General features: G+C 53.4%; 5 protein-coding genes across 5 annotated transcripts; 3 read left to right on the top strand and 2 right to left on the bottom strand.

The window, feature by feature from the left end:
* Positions 1-2,833: 2,833 nt before the first annotated feature.
* On the top strand, positions 2,834-5,776 carry CTAM01_06679 (uncharacterized protein; the record flags this gene model as incomplete). The annotated part of the gene is made up of 5 exons (XM_060522706.1): positions 2,834-3,016; positions 3,071-3,817; positions 3,879-4,600; positions 4,647-5,170; positions 5,223-5,776. The coding sequence occupies 5 exons, from the start codon at positions 2,834-2,836 to the stop codon at positions 5,774-5,776; spliced, it is 2,730 nt and encodes a 909-aa protein (XP_060382551.1).
* A 252-nt stretch (positions 5,777-6,028) lies between these two features.
* On the bottom strand, positions 6,029-8,024 carry CTAM01_06678 (uncharacterized protein; the record flags this gene model as incomplete). Its single annotated transcript, XM_060522705.1, has 2 exons — positions 6,029-7,794; positions 7,847-8,024. The coding sequence occupies 2 exons, from the start codon at positions 8,022-8,024 to the stop codon at positions 6,029-6,031; spliced, it is 1,944 nt and encodes a 647-aa protein (XP_060382550.1).
* Positions 8,025-8,660: 636 nt separating this feature from the next.
* Positions 8,661-11,372, top strand: CTAM01_06677 (FF domain-containing protein; the record flags this gene model as incomplete). Its single annotated transcript, XM_060522704.1, has 6 exons — positions 8,661-8,801; positions 8,851-8,999; positions 9,048-10,110; positions 10,163-10,279; positions 10,342-11,106; positions 11,163-11,372. The coding sequence occupies 6 exons, from the start codon at positions 8,661-8,663 to the stop codon at positions 11,370-11,372; spliced, it is 2,445 nt and encodes an 814-aa protein (XP_060382549.1).
* A 688-nt stretch (positions 11,373-12,060) lies between these two features.
* Positions 12,061-14,177, bottom strand: CTAM01_06676 (ABC transporter; the record flags this gene model as incomplete). The annotated part of the gene is made up of 2 exons (XM_060522703.1): positions 12,061-13,658; positions 13,718-14,177. 2 exons carry the CDS (start codon positions 14,175-14,177, stop codon positions 12,061-12,063), a joined length of 2,058 nt encoding a protein of 685 aa, XP_060382548.1.
* A 2,792-nt stretch (positions 14,178-16,969) lies between these two features.
* Positions 16,970-21,994, top strand: CTAM01_06675 (SNF2 super family protein; the record flags this gene model as incomplete). The annotated part of the gene is made up of 5 exons (XM_060522702.1): positions 16,970-17,383; positions 17,439-17,465; positions 17,520-17,607; positions 17,669-21,776; positions 21,832-21,994. 5 exons carry the CDS (start codon positions 16,970-16,972, stop codon positions 21,992-21,994), a joined length of 4,800 nt encoding a protein of 1,599 aa, XP_060382547.1.
* Positions 21,995-22,981: the final 987 nt, after the last annotated feature.

Here is a 22,981-nt window from a genome sequence, read left to right as displayed (position 1 = left end):
CAACTATGAGCTAGGCGTGTTTGAATATGGAAGGCTGTTCATCGAGCAATCCTCTTCAGCTTCAAGCTAGGATGAGGGATGAGAGATGGCGGCGATTCTCTTATGGAGGCAAGGCAAACACGCAAAAGAGACTGGCATTAGCATGTAAGTCTTGAGGGCAGAAGAAACCATCATCGCCACACACACTCTTTCTCTCTCTCAACCCTCTTTCACCCTTCTTCATACGGGGCAAAGTCGCCGGGCGGGCAACGGGAGCCCGGGAGACCAACGTTCTATGAAGCGAGATGCCGGCCGAAAGTGGGTTCCTCTTCGTGATTTACCGCTGGTGCATGTGTCAAAGTCTGAGCGGGTGTTTTGGCAGTCTCTTTGCCTATTCTTGGCCCTCCTCCGCATTCTGGGGGCGCAGAGAGAGAACCAAGCTCCTTTTTTTTCTTTCTCTATCTACACACGGTTCAGCCTTGGGTCTTCGTCCCCTTCCTCTGTGAGACAACTCCCATCACTTGTTCGAACCTTTCCGACGGGAGGCGACGCGAGTGGGATGATTTGCCTCTTACTCAACATCTCTTCTGCTCTCCGTTTCAGTGTTTGAAGAAAAGGATGGTCCAAGAAGCAGCCCGCTTTCTGAGAATCAAACGCCGAGGCTTGAGAGAGGTGGGTGTTTGGTCGTGAGACCCCGACTATTCTGATACCGAGGAAGCAGAGCTAGATTCAGAGCCGGAGGGTTTGGAGGAGCATGTAAGTGGAGGATCTGGGCGTTTCGGGGCTTGAGCGGATCATTCAACAAGTTCCTTCTTCTATTCGCGCCTTTAGTTTCCATTCTTGATGAGCATGGACGTAGGAGATGTTGGCCTCCTAATTGCAGTTTGTTTGAAGATGGACCTATGCGGAGTGGAACCAGGCAAGTTGTCTATGAGTATGCGGAGATAAATCTATATCAGCGAGACTCGGCCGAGGAACGGATGAATTAAGGTAGCAGTCCTTTCTTGTTGAGTTCAACTCATGTTTGCTTGGGTGGATTTACTTCTATAGACGATGAGGGGCGGAAACTTTGCCGTGAGTGATGTTTATTGGGGTTTTTTACTAGGAGTAACTTGTTGGTCGGCATCGGTTCTACTGGAGTAATGACTAAGATTTGCTATGACTACTGTGAGCGCCATATGATCGACGGCTTCAAGCTAGACACGAACCATAAGGCAGCGGTCTTAACATCGTGTGTTGATATCCTCTTCGCGCCTCTGGACAAGCCAGAGATATCCGCAATGAGGAAGTTGGAACAAGGGAAAAATAAGACAGAATCAATATTCCTTTCGCGTCGCCTGGAGGCAGTGTAATACCAGGGACACGGTGGGAAGCCGACATGTGTAACCTCTCTCCCTCGATGAAACCCATGCCTCCTTTCCCGCGGAGAGCCACGCCGAAACGTAGCGCCGCGAGAAAGAAGAGCGAGCAACGCCGCAAGCCTCAGGAGAGTGAGAAGACACAGAGGCTCGTCTTCCCGAGATTATAAAAATTGTGTCAACCGTTGAAAAACAGGCTCGCGATCCCCGTGGGGATGCTTGCCCAGCTGGTTAGACTGGGAAGAACAGATACTACACTTGATCATAGCCTTGTGGCTAAGAGAGCTGGAGAAGAAAAGAAGAAATATACAATTGAAAGGAAAGATGTGGGAATTTTATAGATGGATAAGAGGTTGTAGCCATGGGTGAAGGCTGCGGCGCTGATGAGGCCAAATTTCTGGGGACTCGAATGAGGCCAATTTGAATGAGGCCAATCTGGGGGCCAGCCAAGCGAGGCCAAATCAGTCAGACTTGGGTTACCAGGCAGAACTTCAGAAGTGCTGAGTCCTGTTTGGGAATCATAGCTGAGGCTGGTCTGCGTCAAGTGTTTCCTATCTGTAGATCACTTCGTGTTCAACTAGACGGTGTTAACGAAATATGATGAATATGCCTCTGAAGCATGGCGTTTTCAGAAAAAGGTCCGTTGCCTCAAGACTTTTCGATATGGCTATTCCGACTGAATAGTCCGCCATGCAGATTCAAGGTCGATGAGCAGGGCGATTCAGGGTTTCAATGAATACTAGAATGTTCTTGGGGCTTAATCAAGAATCAACCGGCTTGAAGTAATCGGGACCCAAGAGAAGTAAATTTCAGTCGCTAGACAGCACTTGAGAGTGATGGCCGTTGTGGAGACGACACCCTCTTATGACCAAAGCCACAATAGGCGCGTTGATTGATATACATGCGCTGAATTAGAACTTTGAGGGCAACTGAATGGGGTAGTTTGGTCTCATCGAAGTGCTTGGTGATTATCACGGAGCTATTCAAACGAAACATAAGCCTCCGCGCAACGAGAAGGCCGGTTCGAATACTGCCTGCGTCAAACACTTTAGAATCCAATTCATATGATATAGTATCATAGCACCAAAATAAACTACTACAAAAGAATGAGCTTGACTGATACCTACCAAAGGAGCCCCATCTCCGTGAAGTCGACCCGGAGCCTGCCAATGGCGCCGGAGGTTAGGGCTCCCGTTGACGTTGAAGATAAAGTGGAACCTCCGAAGTACCCCGGGCCCGGGCGTCTGGGCCACCACAACACGCTGGACGGTGCGCTAAATCACTGACGCGTGACGCCATTCGATCATTCCGAGCTCCAAATCACTTTGTCGCGCTCCGTCGCTCAACCCATGTCACTTAAAGTGTCGCCCGCAATTTTACTCACCCCTCCACCCGTTATTTGTACGTGGGATAGGCACTGGACTTGAAATTCATGTTTCTTAAGGACCAGTCTGTATTTTCAAGTTCGATTCACCACTTCCTCTCCCTATGAATCTATGTCTTCCTCCAGGCTGTTCCCGCCCTCAGACGCGTCGCGTCAAAGATCGGGAATCCTTACGCCAAGCTCTGATGGATCTCTGAACTCCAAACATGAATTGCCGCCGCCTACGACGGCGCAGAGGAAGCGCAGCATCTCCCATGCCATGGAGGACTTGCTGAAGGCTGCGATTGTTCTCAAGGTAGGTCCCTCAGCGCGCCAGGCAATATCCTTCAATAGCTGACGCGTTACCTAGGTGCATCCTACCAGCACAGTCATGAAGCCATGCACGCTGCAGCCGCTCATGCTGCTCCCCCGAGAAGACCTCCCGCTGTCGAGCCTCGACCTCTTTTCACCCCACGGCGATCTTCCTTCTAGCCGCCTTTACGAGTCCCTAGTCAAGATCCTTGACCTCGAAGATCGGGTCGCCGAGAGGCCGAGCCTGCTCCTTGCGCGCAACGAAGCCTCCAAGTCAATCTACGCGCTCGAACGTGCTACAGCCTTTGGAACCAACCTCTATACCGTCTGTAAACTAGGACCTTGGGTGGACCTACTGGCCTTGTCCGAGAAGGCAACGGTGGTCGGGAAGCATGTCGCACGCATGCGGCTTGCAGAAGAAGCAAGGGAGTCTAAGCAAGGCCAGACCATGCTATTGACAACGCCCGCCTTGCACAGAGGACACAAGGAGAAGAGACTGGCGATTGAGGCGCTGCAGCAGTCTATTGTGAGGAAGAGAGGCCGCTCGCAATCGGTGTCAACATTCGACGAGACAAGAGCGGAGAAGCGGACGAGGTCTGACGACGACTTCTCACGACCGCAAACGCCAAGCGGACTGGCCCAGACGGTAGAGCCGAAGCCTGAGCCTACCGAGTGGATTCAAACACATCTGGACGCAGTCGAACCGACACCACAGCCCGTTCCCGAGCCTACTACCCAGCAGACTGCTGGCGACATCATGGACACCATCAGGACACAATATACCGAGGCACTTTACAAGTCAATGGTTAGTTTATCATTCTGCCCTGCCCTGCGGTAAAGAAGCTTCAGCTGACATGGGGATACAGGGATCTCTTGCGTACTTTGCAAAGGGACCGCTATCTCGAGCCCGCGCCGCGTTCCATCTCGATTGCGACGGCACGATGGATATGAATGACCTCATAGAGTTTCTGAAGAGTCTTGTCATGACAACAGTCCAAATCGACAAAAAGTACCGCGAAGCGATACCGGATCTAATTTCGAAAATGAAGACACACATTGATAGTTCCGACGAAGGTAGCAAGTTGAAGCGAAGGAAGACCAAGAAGATAAAGTTGGGCAAGGACGGCATGTACTCTGGTGAAGACGAGCATGTGCGCGCCTGGTGGAGCTCGAACAAGCCGGAAATCAGCGACGAGGACATGGCTGTCACACCGGCACAGATCAAGTCCCATGTTTCCCTGCTGAGGACCCGCGAGACGCAATTACAAATGATATTGATTTTGGAAATCCTGGCCCTGGAGCCTCTGCGCACAGCCGAGGCAGAGGGAGAGAGCCAACTACCTGGTCTGTCAGGCGAGGGGGATGGCGAGAAGGCAGCAGAAGTACAGCCGAAGAAACGCAGCAAACACAACTTCCCCGTCTTGGTAGACGTTCACGCTGATCGGCTCACCATTTGGCAGTCCACTGCTTCTGATGAGTTGAGACTCTTAGAGGGTTCTCAAGTCACTGCGGCGAACGCCGGGGATCCAGCGTTGCGGGCGTCTGCAGACCCCCTAAAGGACTTCTGTACTGACATCATTATGCCTTTGTAAGTTTGCACTCATCACATAGGCTTACTTAGCTGACATCACTAGCTTCGCTGCTCGGTTGCCTGAGATCTGCGATTCTATCAACCGTAAACTTGGAGGACCCGTCATCATTGCTCCGCCAATGCCCAAAGCCAAGCCTTCTTCGACTAAGCCCAGCACGAAGCCGGGAGCTGCTGCGAAGCGTCCTATCAAGCCTTCATCGAAGAACAACATAGAAAAGGCCTTATTCAAGGAGCAGTCGCGGCGCAGTATTTCCAGAGGTCCCGGTAACGCCATTGCGTTGTTGAGATCTGCAACCTCGGCCAATATTCCCGGCTTCAAGCGTGAGAACAGCGAGCTCGATCGCAATTCGCCCAGGGACCGGACGGGTCTACTTTCCAGGAGTCAAAGCATGACGGCCCTGGATGACGTCAAGGTCCAAGACGTCAAGGCACAGAAGAAGGCTCTGGTGGAAGCCGAGTTGAAGGATGCCATCACCGCCATTCGGAAACCTAATCGTGACCTAGCGGGCAAGGCCATCGTTGAGGATGCGGCGAAGCGGGTTTCCGGGGGCCTTTCTTCGATTAAGAGTAAGTTTTATACCTCAAGTTTTTGGAGGTAATTTGCTAATTCCTGGCGCAGAGTCTAAGAAACCGCCGACTCGACATCCACTATTTGAATCGGTACAGGTCAAGGTCACACCTGCTACACATCGCTTCCGCGATGCCTTGAGCACAGAGTCACAGGGCGCAAATAATTTGTTCATCCCGATGTCGAGTATTCCGCCATCCAGCGCATCGAGAGTCCCCTCTACGGGACCACGGAGGGGCCATATCGATATAATGGGCAGTACTCCATCATCTGCTATACAGGCCACACCTATCAAGCGTGGAGGGCACGAGGCCGGAATTCCGCCTTCGTCGCCCTTGATGGCAAGGAAGCCTGCGAGAGCTCAGCATCCAAGCGTGCCGGGAAGTGTGATCAGGTCGAGATTTGAGCCTATGCGGTCACCATCGCCAGACATTGGCCTGCCGGCTACACCATGTAAACAACGGACGGTGGACGTGCTGGGAGACGAGGTGGCGGCAACTCCGATGCGCAGATCATCACTTGCGCCGCCTCCACCACCAGAGGAAGAGAAACCAAAGTCGATTTACGCACGACTTGGGTGGGAAGACGACTTTGACGACTTTTAATGATATTTTGTGGGCTGCATTGATATGGCGTGTATGGACTTTCAAGCATTCGGATACCCAAGGGTTTGAACTGTTTGGGATCAAGGAATGGGACGCGTGGAATACACTTGATGAACACGGCATAGCATAGCATCTTTGGAGCCAAGGGGTTTGCATCTGGGTTTGCATCGTTCTTGAAGGTCTTTTGGTGAGAATATATTAGGGGTTTAGAGAGCGAAGTGCTATCTATAAGCACCCAGACACTCCTTGCACTCACTCGCCCGTCTTCTGCTCATCCTCATTTTGCTCCTCGGTCACTGCAGCTACCGATACCTCTGTCACTGGTCGCTTTTCTACAAACATGATGGGAAGTTCTCTGACGTCCACGTGCTCCTGCGAGCTCAAGTCGATCACCCTGACGGCTTCGATGTTGACGAGGCCCTCTTTCAGGGGCAGGAACTTTAGTTCCACGACGTGACACGCCCCAGGTGCAAGCGGTCCGACTCTCGTGTCGGCAGTGAGGCAAACGACCTCGGTGGCATCGACCACCGAGTTGCGCTGCATGGCATGCAGAACATTCTCGTCCAGCACCGCATCCGCGAGCTCCTTTGCGTCCGCGGCTGTCTTACCTTTCCCGCTCGTCGAGGGGGGTCGCATGAGCCGGACCTCGTTACGCCGACGTTTCGAAAGCGCCACGAGAGCGAGCTTGCGCGGCGTCACGGCCGGGTTGACCTTTTCCACGCTGCGGTTGACGACGTAGACTGTCCAGGAGAACTCCTCGCCCGCGTAGATGGGCTCCGTGGGGCCGCAGAAGGTCATGGTGATGCCCAGTTCCGGGAGGGGCGCCTCGACGGTGCGCGTGGCGGCCTCGAGCGCGGGGAGGGAGTCCGGGCGCATGACGGCCGGGGCGACGAGGGACTGGGCTGCCTCGATGCCGGAGATGGAGAGCTGTGAGGGGCGGTGGGAGCGTTGGATGGGCTGCATTGGCTGCATTGCCGCGTTGAAGCCTGGGTTGACGGGGAGGGTAAAGTCGAGGGTGGTGGTCCAGGTCATGCTCAGACGCGGGCAGCAGATGCCGGGATTCCTCTGCACGACGGCTTCGATGTGGATGTCGAGATCGCGGCTGGGGTTCTTGGAGGGGAGGTCGAGCTGTTGCGGCGACAGGCGGTAGAGAAACGTGACGTGGTCGTGAGATACGCAGGTCATGGGTAATGTGAGGCCGGCCGGGGAGCTAAGGTCGTCTACGACACCGCCATCGGCGACGGAGAGGGCTATGCTGGTGAGCTCGATGGGGCAGTCGAAGTATTGGGTGAAGTCCACCTCTAAGAGGGCGATGAGGGCCGGCGAGGTGGGCATGGTGTTTGGACGGGAGAAGCGGACTCGGGTGTGCACGGCGGGGAAGATGCGTGTCCGAAGCTGGGAGAGGCAGCGCAAAGGCCGAGACGTGTCTTTGGCTTGGGTTACGGGGGCAACGCGGGAGACGCGGAGGGCGGAGAGACGTGGGACTACACCGCCGAGGCCCGGATCATTGGTGAAGGGTTCGAGGAGGTTCAGGCCCGAGGGCATGCCGGACTGGAGGTACCCGGCACCGCCGTTTATGCGGAAGTTCGGCGAGAGAGGGGTGGCCGAGCCAGAGCCCGCCGCAGAGGCCGGTCTGAGGCCGGCTGAGGCTGTGAAGGTCGCAAAGGGGCCTTGCAGGCGGATGCGTGGCCGCGCGAGGAAGACAGGGAGCCTCCAGACGGCGTAGATGTGCGGTTCCCTCTTTCGCCTATCTATAGGAGCGACGGCATTCTCGTCCTTTTCGTTGGAGTCTGAGGCGGAGTCTTCCTCTTCGGGTTCGTCAACGACGATGAATGGATCCGAGGTATCCTCAACAGTTCCCTGGAAGATGATGTCCGTCGATGGCTTCTCCCTATCCGAAGCGTGGCTGTTGACGATTTGGGCCTCTACTGAGACGACCAAGCGGCTAAAGTGTGATCGTAGTGCCTTTTCGTCCATGAGAGGGGCTCTCAGCACGAGTAGCACGTCAACCGTCTCATCTGGTAGATATTAGATGGTGCAGATATGAAAACGGGATGGTTGAAGAGATACCGAAAAATAGTGTGTCCCTCCGCTTGATAGAATCAAAGAGCGCTTTAGTGTCGTCGACGCCTTGAAACGCTTTCTCGAGGTCGAGATTTGTTGCTTCGGGGATGAAATACGTGAGAAACGCATTTTCGATGAACTCGGCCACCCCGGCGGGCTCCCGAATCTGATCGTCTATAGCCATGTTGGGTTATGTTTGTGGCATCAAGTATGAAAGCTCATCTCAACCATCCATATATACAGGATGAATAGAAGACACCAAGGGCAGTTTCACAACGGTGTCCTTCTGTTTGCCAAATCGAGGGAACTTATACCAAATGCTTAGCGAGCTAGCGACGTTCCTTCCCAGAGGAGATCTTGAACCTGAGGCTTTGCTCCGTGAGAAAGAAAGAAGTATGGTAAATAAGTGTTTCTCAGTCTGAGAAAGTACATGGAGTTCGAGAGAGGTTCGGTGAGAGGTCCAATGAGTTGAGTCGCATGAAGGACAGTGAGAAGTTGAGTGTCTCTTACACAGTGTGGGAGCTTTCCCCTGGCTGCCAGCTGGCTTACTTAAGTTCGGATTGAAGTTAGACTGGAGAGCGGGATCACCGAGCTACCCCGGTCCGTGCACCAAGCGCCAAATTGCTCATTCCGTCGGTCGCAAAACTTCGTAGCATCTGTTCGCGTTCCCCTCCGCGCGACGACCTGTTCGATCCTCCACGTTGACTCGCCGTACAAAGCGTCCACGCATCGCCGCTTCACTTATAATCGACTGACAAAAAAACCGAGTTCATCTAGACATCTACGAGATCTCCAATAGATAGGCGGCATCATCATCATCATGAACGGATCCGGCAGCCCGTACGGCCAGCCTCCGGCGTGGCAGGAGCATCGCACGCCAGATGGCCGAGCCTACTACTACAATGCGGCCACCAAGGTTACGCAATGGACCAAGCCCGAGGATATGATGTCTCCGGCCGAAGTAAGAGCACTCCCCCGGATAAGTAGGATAAGCTGCTAATTGGTCACAGAGAGCACTTGCGAATCAGCCATGGAAGGAGTACACGGCGGAAGGCGGTCGCAAGTACTGGTATAACACCGAGACGAAGTCGAGCTCCTGGGAGATGCCCGAGGCCTACAAGAAGGCTTTGGGTGCCAACAGCGGCCCCAGTACGCCTGCGTATGTACACATCTTGCCCCAGTGCCAACTACCAACTAACAAGAATAGGGCTGATAGGGCTGCACCATACGACCGAGGAGCGCCTTCTGACAGGTACAACAATGACCGTTACGATTCCTACCGCGACCACCGCGACCACCGCGATACCTTCCACGAGTCGCGCCAGCTGACATTCGGCAACGACGCGACGGCCAAGGCCTTCGTGCCCGCAAGTAACGAGCCCGAATTCGCCACGCAGGAAGAGGCAGAGGCCGCCTTCACCAAGCTCCTCAAACGCAGCGGCGTTCAGACGGACTGGACCTGGGAGCAGACCCTGCGAACCATTGCAAAGGACCCTCAGTACAGGGCTATCAAGGACCCCAAGGATCGCAAAGCAGCTTTCGAGAAGTACTGCCATGACATGATTGTCCAAGACAAAGAGCGCGCAAAGGAGAGACTGACCAAGTTGCGTACTGACTTCGAGACTATGCTTAAGCGCCATCCGGAGATCAAGCACTACACGCGATGGAAGACTGCGCGCCCCATGATCGAGGGCGAGACCATCTTTAGGTCCACCGATAACGAGGCCGAGCGTCGTCAACTCTTTGAGGAGTACAGAGTTGACCTCAAGAAGAACCACATGGAGAACCAGGCCACTATGCGCAAGACAGCCATGGACGGGCTCATTGACCTCCTTCCGAAGCTCAACCTGGAGCCCTACACGCGCTGGTCCGATGCGCACAGCCTTATTTCATCCACGACGCCCTTCCAAAATGATGAGAAGTACAAGACCCTGAGCAAGTTTGACATTCTGATTGCGTTCCAAAACCACATGAAGGCTTTGGAGCGCGCTTTCAACGACTCTAAGCAGGAGCAAAAGAATGAGAAGTTTCGCAAGGAGCGTAAGGCTCGTGATGGCTTCATCTCCCTCCTCACTGAGCTCAGGAAAGACGGCAAGATCAATGCCAGCACGAAGTGGCGCCAAATCTACTCCCTCATCGAGAACGACGACCGATACAAGGCCATTCTTGGCCAAGGTGGCTCAGCTCCCCAGGAACTTTTCTGGGATCTCGTCGAAGAAGAGGAGAAATCCATGCGTGGAGCTAGGAACGATGTGTACGATGTCATTGACGTAAGTTGATCTTGGCCTCGTTGTCCTTTTCCAGTCTGCTAATACCCTATAGGACGAGCGATTTGATATCACTCCCCAGACCACGTTCGAAGAATTCCATGCCGTTATGAAGAAGAGTCGACGAACTGCTAACATTGACCGTGATATCTTGATGGTTCTCTTCGAACGCGTGAGTCATAGATTGGAAAAATCAACATGAGTTTTCGACAAAAACTAACGTGTACGCAACAGGCCAAGGAAAAGAGATCTCTGAAGAGATCCGACGATGAGAGACAATCTGAACGCCAACAGCGAAGGGCGGCTGATGATCTCCGGGCGTACATGAAGCGTATGGAACCCCCTATTACCCTGGATGACACGTACGACAAGGTCAAGGCTCGCCTTGCGGATACGCCCGCGTTCCAGGCTGTCACATCGGAAGACGCTCGCGTCGCTACCTTTGATCGATATGTGAGGAGACTCCGCGAGAAGGAAGAAGAGGCCGACCGCGATCGCCGCCGCAGACGTGGTCGCGATTCCAGCGAACGCGACATGTACCGTGAGAGACCCAGATCCAGAGGTGAGCGATCTCATCGCAGCAGTGGCCGTGCTACCAGGCGAAGTCGTAGCCCGGAGGTGGACGCCTACGAGGCGGACAGGCGGAAAGCTATTGCTGAGCGTGAGCGCAACCACCGCAAATCGACCATGGCGGAAAGTCTGCTCTCGACTGAACGCGAACGTCGTTTATCTCCTCCCCCGCGTCGCGAGCGGGAACGCGAACGGGACAGAGACCGTGAGCGCGATCGCGACCGTGATTACGACCGTCATCGCTCTCGCCGCGACGACGACAGCCACTATGATCGCGAGAGACGGGATAGAGAGGAAGAGCGGGAGAGGTTGTACCGGCGCCGCATAGGATCCTACGACGAGCTCCCTTATGGGGATGAGCGCCCGTCTGGATCCCGACGCCGCCGCGAGGAGGATGAGGAGGACCGACGGGATTCAAGGGACTCCAAGGTACGACGGACTGGCTAGTCTACCACACCCGAGCCAGATCGCTGACAATGTCGCAGAGAGTGAGAAGAGAGAAAACACCCCGTGAGCGCACCCCCCAACGTGATATTACACGTCACAAGAACAGGACTCCACCGCCGGCGGCGGCTGCCCCCAAGGACGTCAAGGACACCAAGGAAAAGGAGCCTGTCAAGGACGTCGCGATGAAGGATAAAGAGGACGCGGCGGTCCACTCTGGGTCTGAAGAGGGCGAGATTGAGGAGGACTAGATGCGGCGTGCGTCTACAAGCCTCGGGGGCCCCTGACGGACCGCGAAGAGTGACTTTCGAGTACGTATCGAAATCACCAGCCGTCACTGAGAGCCTGATGACCGCAGCGCATACAGACTTATTGGCATCGTTCCTTCCGCATCGCGGCCCGGCCGGCCTCCTCCGCGCCCGTCAACAGATTTTGGCCCTCGCGATCCATCGGCCCGTAGATGGTCGAATCATATGTCGATAGGTCCGTTGCTTTCCCAGAGGGAGTTCTTTTTTTTTATTCTTCGTTTCATTCTTAACGTAGGTGCGTATATTCTTGTCGAAGTAGTCATTGTCGAAGCATTCACAATAAAAAAAGAGAAAATGACGTTTGCTTTTAATAACAACGGTCTTTTTTGTATTGCTTGTCGTTTGTTCTCAAGATACGTGTGCCTTTTGGCATGCTCAGCCATATTTACGAAAGTCTCTCGCCACAAAATCGTGGCAGAGACCGACGGCAGTCACCCTGCTTCATCCGTTGCCCCTCAATCTATGGAGTCCGGCTGTGTCCCAAATGAATGTGCAGCCAACAAAAAACAAACATGGCTCTGCAAAGCGTCCTTCGCACATTCAAACCAAGGGGGGGACTCAGTCATACGCACACCCAATATTGTATCTCCATAGGACCAGGCAACGGGGGGGTAGACTGCCGTCGCCGTTGTTATCCATCACCATCGGCGTCGTCCTCGGACGCGCTCGCCTCCTCTAAACCGAAACCATGATCCTGACCGCCGGAAGCGCGCCTCCCCGGTTGCCGCTTATGCCCTTTTTGAACGCCCTTAACGCCTGAGTCGAATGCATCGTGACGAGGGAAAACATCTGTATAGGTGCCCTCTTTAACTCGTCTTGTCGCCGTCGTCCAGGAAGAACTATAAACCATGTTAGGATTGCTGTCAATGTCAAAGTGGCACACGGTTGTTCGACTTACGTAGTTGCCGTTGGCCTTCTGCTCCTGGTCGAGCTGGGAGTTGCCCTTGTTGATACGAGGGCGGTAGTTGGTGGGATCGCGACGGAAAGAAACGTCGAGGTTCTTCAGGAAAGTGTTGCAACCAGTAAGGAGAGACTCGGGCTTGTTGGCATGAGCGTCAATACCGGGCTTTCCGTCAAAGACGATGACGCGGTCGGCGAGGTAGGTGGCCATGATGAAATCGTGCTCGACGATGAAGGCGGTCTTCTTGGCGTGCATGATGAAGCGCTTGATGACGCGGGAGGCAATAATACGCTGCTCGGAGTCGAGGTAGGCGGAGGGCTCGTCGATAAGGTAGATATCGGCGGGTATACCGAGAGCAAGAACAATGGCGACACGCTGAAGTTCACCACCGGACAAGTTCTTGACCTCCTGATCAATGAAGTCATCGAGCTTCAGGGGCTTGACAACATCGGTCTGGAACTGGGGCGATAGGAAAGAGGCCCTGATCTTCTTGAAGAACAGCTGGCGAACGGTACCCTCGAACTTAGGGGTGATGGTCTGGGGCTTCATGCTAATCTTCATCTCGGGGACGGCAGCCTTGGTGTCGGGCTTGAGAGCGCCAGCGAGGAGACGGCAGAAGGTGGTCTTTCCGGTTCCGTTCTCTCCCATCATGACAATGATCTCGGAGTCGGTGAAGTCACCAGACTCAATGCTCAGCTTGAAGTCACCCATGGACTTCTGCATCTTGGGGTACTTGAAGGCACGAGACTTGTCATTCATGAACTCATCAGCACCCTCGGAGAGCTTGAAGGTCAGGGACTCGTCACGGAAACGCAAGTTCTCGGTCGGGATGTGACCATCGAGGAAAATGTTGATACCTTCACGGACGGACTGCGGCAGGGTGACTACACCGTAGACGGCGGGGCGACCGTAGAGAACGCAGATGAAGTCGGAGAGGTAGTCCAAGACTGACAAGTCGTGCTCGACGACAATGACATAGTCGTCGTCGCGGAGAAGAGAGCGAATGACACGGGCAGCAGCCAGTCTCTGCTTGACATCGAGGTATGAAGAGGGCTCGTCGAACATGTAAACGTCGGCCTTGCGGACACAGACGGTACCAATGGCGAAACGCTGCAGCTCTCCACCAGACAATTGGTTGATCTCACGATCCATAATGTGGTTGAGCTCCAAAGTATCGCAGACCTCCTGCTTGTTTCCCAAGCTGCTCACAGCATCGATCAAGGCTCTGACGCTCTTCTGAGGGCCCTTGACGGCGCGAGGGATCTGGTCGACATACTGAGGCTTGACAACGGCCTTGAGGTCATCCTCAAGAAGCTTGGTGAAGTAGTCTTGAGAGCAAAGAGTTAGTATCTGAGGAATATATTATTCCAAATTAGGGATGACTTACTTTGCAATTCAGAACCACGGAAGTACTTGATGACGTCCTCCCAGTCGGGCGGGTTGTCGTAGCGACCCAAGTTGGGCTTGAGCTTTCCACTGAGAATCTTCAGAGCAGTACTCTTTCCGATACCGTTGGTTCCAACAAGACCAAGAACGTTGCCAGGACGGGGCATGGGAAGGCGGTGAAGCTTGAAGCTGTTGGCGGAGTAGCGATGGGTGACTTGGCTCTCAAGGTTCGTGGGCAAGTTGATGATGGTGATGGCGCTGAAGGGGCACTTCTTGGGGCAGATACCACAACCGATGCATAGTGACTCGGAGAGGAAGGCGATGCGGGACTCGGGGGTAACTTCGATGCAGAGCTTTCCGGAGCGGACGACGGGGCAGGCCTTCTTGCACTCCTGACGACACTTCTTGGGCTTGCACTTGTCGCTGTTGACGATAGCGACACGGGTGAGTTTGTCAGACATGGTGATGGTGGTGCCCGACGGATCGAGGCGGGGTTGGCGATGGGATGGTGGGGCAAGATTCTTTTGCGCAGGTTCGAAAAACAAAAAAATAAGTGAATAAAGAGGGGGGTCCCTCTGCAGACGATCAGAGTGATGTAGAGTCTGTGGATGGTATTTGAAGGCAGAGAACCTGGAAAGCAACAGGACCGGAGAAACGGCGAATATTGTCGAGGCGTCGCGACCTGGCCTTCTTGGGTGAGGAAGGGAAAAAGAATTTGGTGTTTCCAGGTTGTTGCAAAGGTGGCAGAGACGAGAGAGAAACGCACGGCTATGGCAGCGAAATACAGCGGTCAGCTAATTTGTGCGCACCGTCACTGGTTGTGAGTGTGTGAATTGGCCAAGTTTTGGCGGGGCATTTCCCCTACCCTACCGCCTGCCAACTACCCCGCCAGTGAGGGTTACCAGGTGTTTTGTGTGTCACTTTGTCTCCAATCACCAAGCGAAAAAGTACCTGGCCGCTACTTCCGGAGCACCTGACATCACGGTCCTGGTGAGGCCAAACACAAGGTCTGGAACGTCCCTTGCAGATGTAATGTTGACAATATTGGCTGGAAACACACCTGTGCACATCTTTGCAAGAAGGCTGACCCCGTGTTTATCTTTCGAGCTGAAGGTTGGTCGACAGATCGCACTGAGGCAGTTGATCTCCGCTTTGCTACTTGCGCATTGCTTTTGGTTCAAATAGGTGGATTGATACATAACCATACCTTGTCCACTCAGTCGCTTCTTTGTCATCCACTAAGAATTTCCCTTGGGACTCATACAGCCTTGAAAGAGATCTTAGTTGGACCTTGCTGAGCCACTTGCCATACGTCCGCTATCGCCGTTTCCTTCATAAGACAGACCCCTGGAGAACTAAGCGAGGTATCAAGTAGTAATTCCCAGATGGGTAGTCTCATAGACCCAAAAAATGGCAAGGTCCAAAGACTCATCTCGGAGGTATACAAATATGCTGGAAAACGTCGTGAACTGCACAGCCCTCGCTGGCCTGTTTGGAACTTGATTTGCTGTCTGCACCTTAGAGGTACCTGACTGTTGCTAGGCGCTCACGTGACCTCACCTGGTGAATGTAGGCCGTTACAGACGAAGTTGACGAGTGGAAGACAAGGGCATACTACGAAAGCCTACTTTCCTGATGCCTAGCTTGATATAACTCATTGTTCCCAATGAGAAGAGAAAAGGCAGAAAATATGAGGCGGTGGCTGTGGTATAGAAACAGCAATTTAGCGCCGAGGATGGAATTTGACAGATTCGGCGTATGGGCAGGAAGCTGTTAAGACGTGTGCTGTATCACTATTGAGTAGAGACGGAAGCCTATAAGATGTAACCCAATGAGGTTCCAACACTTGGGACCGTTGCAATGGCTACAGATATGGAGAATGTGAAGAATAATCTACTCTGATGGTCGAATATTTGAACAGTTGCATAAGGCACGAGAAAGCTAATAGAGTCTTAAATGGCAGACCCGGGAACTATGGAAGGTACTTATGCAACGATGAGATGCCTTACGCGGAGTGACATGACATTTTCAAAGCTTCCTGATCATGAACACGACACAAGAGACGCCGTTGAAATAGGTCTGTCGATGCCGGATGTAGAACTTGGGAGTTGAAGTTGTTGACTTCACCCCAAAAGATCACAGCCAACCATTGATCAAATTCCCCGCGAAGCCCAGCGTCAGGAAGGATCTGTCAACTTCCTCGAGGCTACAAAGACAGCCTCAGGTGCCATGACATACAAAGACTGCAAGTGGGCACCCAATTCTTCGAACTCGAATTTGCAACAGCAATAAAGGTTTCGGAGACCATTGTCTACAACTTTAGACGCTACCGGAGTTGCGACGTCCAAAGTGGGGAAGAGAGACGGGAGCGGTGAGGTAGGTGCCAGCGGGGTTCCGAATCTCGGTGAACTCTTGGAACTGCCTGCCCGCTCGCGACGGCGTGTGCGACCTCTGAGGCTGGGAGCTCCACATTCGTCCTCTTCTCCCATTCGCTCATTCACCTTGACCTCCGCGAATCAAATAGGTTCTCGAGAGGGCGGGTCATGCCTCAGGCAAAAACGACCGACTTCTTTTGGGGGTGATTCAGTGCGGATAGCGCTACAACCACCTGTACCTCACCCGTGCATCCACCTCAATTCTTTCCTGCCTCTCCACCGGTACATTTTCCATCCACCACCACCCATCACCCGCCAGGCCTACGGACTACCTAGGCACGTCACTTTCCATAACCTCCTTCAACACAATACCTTTTCTGGTCAAGATCAATGGTACTAGCTGCCTGGAGGCCATTCGTTAATGACTTGTAAGTTATTACCTCCACCTGGTCACAAGGCTTCCAAGAGCCAGCCAGTTTCCCGTCACGAGCCATCAAGCCAGCCTCGTAGCGGCGCGCTCCCATCCTGATATCCTTATCTGTCATGACCTGGGCGATCCCTGAGATGCCTCGTGTTGATGGAAACGAACTCGCCGGATGGTTCTGATGCCCTGGTAACACGTCACGGTACTCTGAGTCCGCCTGACTGGCACAATGGCATCGCCATCAACTTTCAGCCTCGTCTCCATCAACCGCGTGCCCGCGATGCGACGAGGTCGAGATTTCCATCAATTCCAGGGTTTTCCTAGTGACTTCATGTTGATATCGGTCGCCCAACCTCACTGGCCACGCTCTTTCTCCGCTTCTGTCCTCAGACGGTCAAACATTTGGCTAACGTCGTTCCATCCATAGCAGGCAGCCTCGACTTAGACCATCACCATGTCTAGCCCCCTCGAACCCGGTCCCACCAACGGGTACGGGTCGCCGGAGGGCGGTTCTCCCTCCCCAATAGTCGCTGCCGGCCACCAGAGCGACAGTGACCTCTCAGATATGCACGATAATGCCGCACGCCTCGCCTCATCGTCACCGTCGCCGGATCCCAACGACTTGTCTGGTTACATGAATGGCGCACCCGACTTCGCCGAAAGCGAGAGCTCCGGCGATGAGAACAACGCATCTGACGATGCCGACTTCGATATGGACGAGGACGCGGCTTCTGTTGCCCAAAGCGATGGGGCTGGCGACGTCCACTCGGACTCTAATGATTCTCAACGGCCCACGAAGCGGAAAGCTCCTGCCCGAGAGGATGACTACATCAAGGCAAATCCAGAACTGTACGGGTTGAGAAGAAGTGTATGATTGACGCTTGCTCTAATTGACCACGCCGTAAGCTGACTTTCCTCCGCAGTCCCGTCCGACGCAGCAGCGCAGAATGGTACGTAGGATGCGATGCTTGCCATGTCCCATCGCTGACAGTTTGGGAATGAAGGTCGATTCATCTGATGAATCCGAATCTGATGTGGTGCCTACTAACCGAAGAGTGGTGAAAAGAAGACGCGTTGAGACGTCGAGACAATGTGAGCATTAACCCCGTCGGGTTCCTAAGCCATCGATATCATCAATTCTGACTTCGCATAGCTTCAAAACGAGGTACACCTGCACGACAACCCTCCACGAATTCGGACTCCGACTCTGATAACTACGGTGGTGCGCGCGCGAAAAGTCTGCAAAAGAAGGCACGCCGTCAGCGTGAGGCCCAGCCAAGCGCGCTTCTCGCGGAAAAGCGTTGGTCGAGCAGACGGGCCGCGCAAGTGCAACAAGGCGCCTACGAAGAAAGCGACGTCGATGACGAGGACGAGGACATGCTTACGCCCAATTACTATGCGGCAGATGTTGTAGACGACTCCCCATACATTGACAAGGTCCTGCGACACAAGCTGAAAGATGGCCTTGAACTCAGTTGGAGCTCAACCAGAACCGACTTCGAATACTTCGTCAAGTGGCAAGGCAAGTCTCACTTGCACGACACTTGGGAAACAGCAGAGACCCTACGCAGCATGCGAGGCTATCGTAGAGTCGAGAACTACTTCAGAACCATTGTGGAGCACGAGCTCCTGATTCGATATGGTGAAGACATCCCGCCCGAAACCAAGGAGCAGTTCTTCCTCGATCGTGAGCGTGCGGAAGAAGCACTGGAAGATTTCACGAAGGTGGACAGAGTTGTCGCTGTTCGCGACGGTGATGAAGAGACAGAATACCTTGTCAAGTGGAAAGGCTGCTACTACGACGAGTGCACATGGGAAGTTGCATCTGCCATCAGTGCGGACTTCCAGGCCAAGATTGATCAATTCTTGGACCGATCTTCTCGTTCGTGGGTCTCTGATCGCAAGGAGTCAAATCCGGATACTCGAACAAGGATGACCAAGCTTGAATCGCAACCCGACTTCATCAAAAATGGTGAACTGCGCTCATTCCAACTCAGAGGCCTGAACTTTTTGTGTCTCAACTGGACTCGCGCAAACAACGTCATTCTTGCCGATGAAATGGGTCTTGGAAAAACCGTTCAGAGCGTGTCATTCCTCAGCTGGCTTCGCAACGAACGCGAGCAAGAGGGGCCTTTCCTCATTGTTGCCCCTTTGAGTGTCATCCCGGCATGGGGCGATACCTTCGACAACTGGTCCCCCGACATGAACTACGTTGTGTATCTCGGCAACGAAGCCTCCCGCAGTACAATTCGTGACAACGAGCTAATGATCAATGGCAACCCCAAGAAGCCAAAGTTCAACGCCCTCATCACTTCATATGAGATGATTCTCCAAGATTGGCAATTTCTTCAGCAGATCAAGTGGCAAGCTCTTCTTGTGGACGAGGCTCATCGTTTGAAGAACAAGGAGTCTCAACTGTACGCGAGACTAGTGAGCTTCGGCGTGCCTTGCAAGATCTTGATTACGGGCACCCCTATTCAGAACAATCTAGCCGAGCTGTCCGCATTGATGGACTTTCTCAACCCTGGCAAGGTTGTAATCGACGAAGAGTTGGAAGACCTTGCAGGTAACGATACGCAAGAAAAGCTCCAGGACCTCCACAAGTCTATCGCCCCTTACATTTTGCGACGCACAAAAGAGACAGTCGAATCCGATCTTCCGCCAAAGACAGAGAAGATCATTCGTGTCGAGCTCTCAGATGTGCAGCTGGATTATTACAAGAACATTCTTACAAGGAATTACGCCGCGTTGTCCAGCGCAACCGGCCAGAAGAACTCCTTGTTGAACATCATGATGGAGCTGAAGAAAGTCAGCAACCATCCATACATGTTTGCGGGAGCCGAGGAGAGAGTTCTCGCCGGCAGCACCCGTCGAGAAGACCAGATCAAGGGCCTCATCGCCAGCAGTGGAAAAATGATGCTTCTCGACCAGCTCTTGACAAAGCTGAAAAAGGATGGACACAGAGTACTCGTCTTCAGTCAAATGGTTAAGATGCTAGACATTCTCAGCGATTACATGGCACTTCGAGGCTACAAATTTCAGCGTCTCGACGGCACCATCGCCGCTGGCCCTCGACGCATGGCTATCAACCACTTCAATGCGGAAGACAGCGACGACTTTTGCTTCCTCCTCTCCACTAGAGCAGGTGGTTTGGGTATCAACTTGATGACGGCCGACACTGTAGTCATTTTCGACTCTGACTGGAATCCCCAGGCTGATTTGCAGGCCATGGGACGCGCGCACCGTATCGGTCAGAAGAAGCCCGTCAGTATCTACCGCTTGGTGTCAAAGGAGACCGTTGAAGAAGAAGTGCTCGAACGTGCTCGCAATAAGCTCTTGCTCGAGTACCTGACTATCCAAGCTGGTGTTACTGACGATGGCAAGGCTTTCCGTGATGAAATGAACAAGAAGGGTCTGAAGATCGACGGGCCCAACTCCGCTGAAGACATCCAGCTTATTCTCAAGATGCGCTCGCAGAAGATGTTTGAGCAAAGCGGCAATCAAGAGCGTCTTGAACAGCTTGACATTGATTCCATATTGGAGAATGCCGAAATCACGAAGACGAAGGTGGATGACAAGATGAATCTCAGCAGCGGTGGTATTGACTGGGACAATTTTATGCAATACACCGATGTGAAGGTGGACGACTTGGCCCTTGACTGGGACCAGATTATCCCCGCAGAGGAGCTTGCCGTCATCAAGGCTGATGAAGAGCAGCGGAAGAACGAGGAGTATGTGGCGAAGGTTGCTGCCGAGAGCGCTCCCCGGAGAGCGACAATGAAGAATCGAAATGAGACGGACAGGTCCGACCGTCTTGCAAAGAAACGACAAAGGGAGGAACAACAACGCCGAGAAGCCGAGGAGCAACGCGCCCTGCTGTCTGACCCCAAGCGCCCACTCAACGAGAAGGAGACGCGAAACCTTCTCAAAGCTTTCTTCAGATACGGATCTATGGATGACCGCGGCGAGGAGATCGTACAGGAAGCACGCCTCGGAGAGCGCGACCGCGATTTCCTCAAGTCTATACTGGACGATTTTGTCAAGAGATGCGAAGATGCGCTCAATGATAATAACACGCGTCTAATGGACGACGAGCGGAAACTTGGCAAGTCTCTGACGAAGAAGGACAAGAAGGCTGTTCTGGTTGATTTTGGCGAAGTCAGGAAGATGAACGCAGAGACTGCAGTCGAACGTCCTCAACAACTTCGCCTGCTGAGGCAAACCATTCGGAAGAGCGATGACTCTAAGAACTTCCGTCTCGCCGATGCGACCAAGGCTGCCCACTATTCATGTGAATGGGGCGCTCGAGAAGATGGTATGCTTCTGGTTGGCATCGACAAGTACGGGTTTGGGGCTTGGACTCAAATCCGGGATGATGCCACGCTAGACATGTCGGACAAATTCTTCCTGGAGGAGCACCGCATCGAAAAGAAGGAAGAACGAAACAAGGCGACTGAAAAGGGTGTTAATTCACCAGGCGCCGTCCACCTCGTTCGTCGTTCAGAATACCTGCTCTCTGTGCTTGCGGCCAAACATTCTAGTGACCCATTGGCTCACAGAACTGTCGAAAATCACCATCGCAATAACAAGCGATTGGCGAATGGACACCGTCGCAGCGATGTAGGCAGTGGCGCAGCGTCTCCTGCTCCGCCGGCCCTCAAAAAGAGCGGCTCGCATCGGGACAGAGAACGTAGCCACGCTGATCATCATCGCAGCCGCAGCAACGCTGATGAGAAAGGCACGCCGCGACCTGACTCCAAAAGGAAGCATTCAGGCCATGACGAAGGTCGTATCCCGAAGCATAGGAGAACGGACGAAGCCCGACGGACCAAAAGTAATGGTGATGAGCAACAGTCTCCTCGAGCTGACAGACCAAGGCATCGCGATGAGGGGGAGCGAAGTAGCAAACATCGCCGCGCAGATGATCATCGGCATGGCGATGATCGACGCAGGTCGAGCAACACACCGCGAGCAAATCAACCAGACAACGAGCGTCGCAATCAAGCCCTTCACCGACTTGATCAACTCCGTAAGATGGGCGATAACAAGGAAGAACGTGAGAAGGACGCGGATGCCATGTTGTGGTACTTGCTCAAACCGGTTCGGGCAAACTTTGAGGCAATTCTTGTCACGACGAAGGAGAGGATCAAGTCCAGCAAGGAACGCGCCAAGATATTTGGAGAAGAGTTGGTTGTCATTGGCAACTTCCTGGATCGCGAATTCGTTCAGGAGCGAGACAATGCGCTGAAGAATCGCTTCTGGTAAGTTTTCTCCGCCGGCTATTTCACATCTCATACAGATCTAACATTTGCTCAGGGAGTTTTTGGCGAACCTGTGGCCAGTTGACAGCACGAGCAACGAAGTAACGGGCGATCGGCTGAGCGCCATGTATAGAGTCCTGCGGGACAGAGAAGTGAAGAAGCACAACGGAGACAAACCGGCCGCGGCGGCGGCAAATGGCACTGCAGCGGCTTCTTAGGACTCGCATTCATAAAAGTACGGACTGGAGGACGGGTTTTCATTTGCGCATATCCATCCAGTCACGATTTGTGTTTAATATCAGCATCGGCATGGCGTTCTCGGTACTAGGTGGGCAGGGCATTTTCATTGTGGGTGAGGGAATGATCAGATAAACTACATACCCGGACTTGCATGGTACAGGACGGACTCGTTTTTGGAGTTTTGCGAAAACAACATCATGTCTCACCTCATGCTTTTTTTGAGATTTTTTAGTGAGGCGAGGACAGACAAGCCGGGCCCTGTTCTGGTCGCTGCCTTCCATGGAGGCAGGCGTGCGAGCGAGCGAGCCTTGCTGGCTGGCTGGCTGTAGGCTGGTCACATGACGTTGGCCTCGTTTAGGTGCGAGTATGCGTACGTAGCCTTGTTGGTCGCGGCGGCGGCGTGGCAGACTGGAGATGGGGCTTTGTACCCATGCTGGTAGTCATACCTACGGACGCTCGGTCGCATCAGCAGGAGATACGGATCTGAGTCCGATATATCTAGCGTATAGGGATGGACGGATGGAACTCCCATGCCCTGATTAGAATATTCTACCAAAGTAGTAGACAGGTATTACTGCAATGAGCAAGAAAGCCTTTATGAATGCAGTTCATCTTGGTGGTCCAGAACGTGTTGGCCCTAATTAGCGGACCGGAGTGTAGGCCCGAGTGTGTGTGTGTGTGTGTATTTGTGTGTGTTTGTGTTTACGTTCTATTTTACCTCCCTACATTGCTGTAGCACACCTGGTTGTACCTTATACAGAATGAACAACAAGAAAACTGTGGTAGAACAACGGCATGCATTGATATCTTCCTTCAACACATTTGTAAAGCGTGATGCCCGGAGTCTCGGTGGTCTTGCGCCATAGAACTTGTCTCCCCTTGGTCCTCGGGCCTACCAATTGCCTACCTCTGATACAGAACGGTAGGGCACGATCTCGGGTGCTTGGTTAGCGGGCACGGCGGTC

Source organism: Colletotrichum tamarilloi (genome assembly GCF_030869305.1).
Source record: "Colletotrichum tamarilloi strain Tom-12 chromosome Unknown Scaffold_19.1, whole genome shotgun sequence".
NCBI lineage: Eukaryota > Fungi > Ascomycota > Sordariomycetes > Glomerellales > Glomerellaceae > Colletotrichum > Colletotrichum tamarilloi.
Note: the sequence above shows the minus strand (reverse complement) of the source record. Positions and strands in the feature narration are given on the sequence as shown.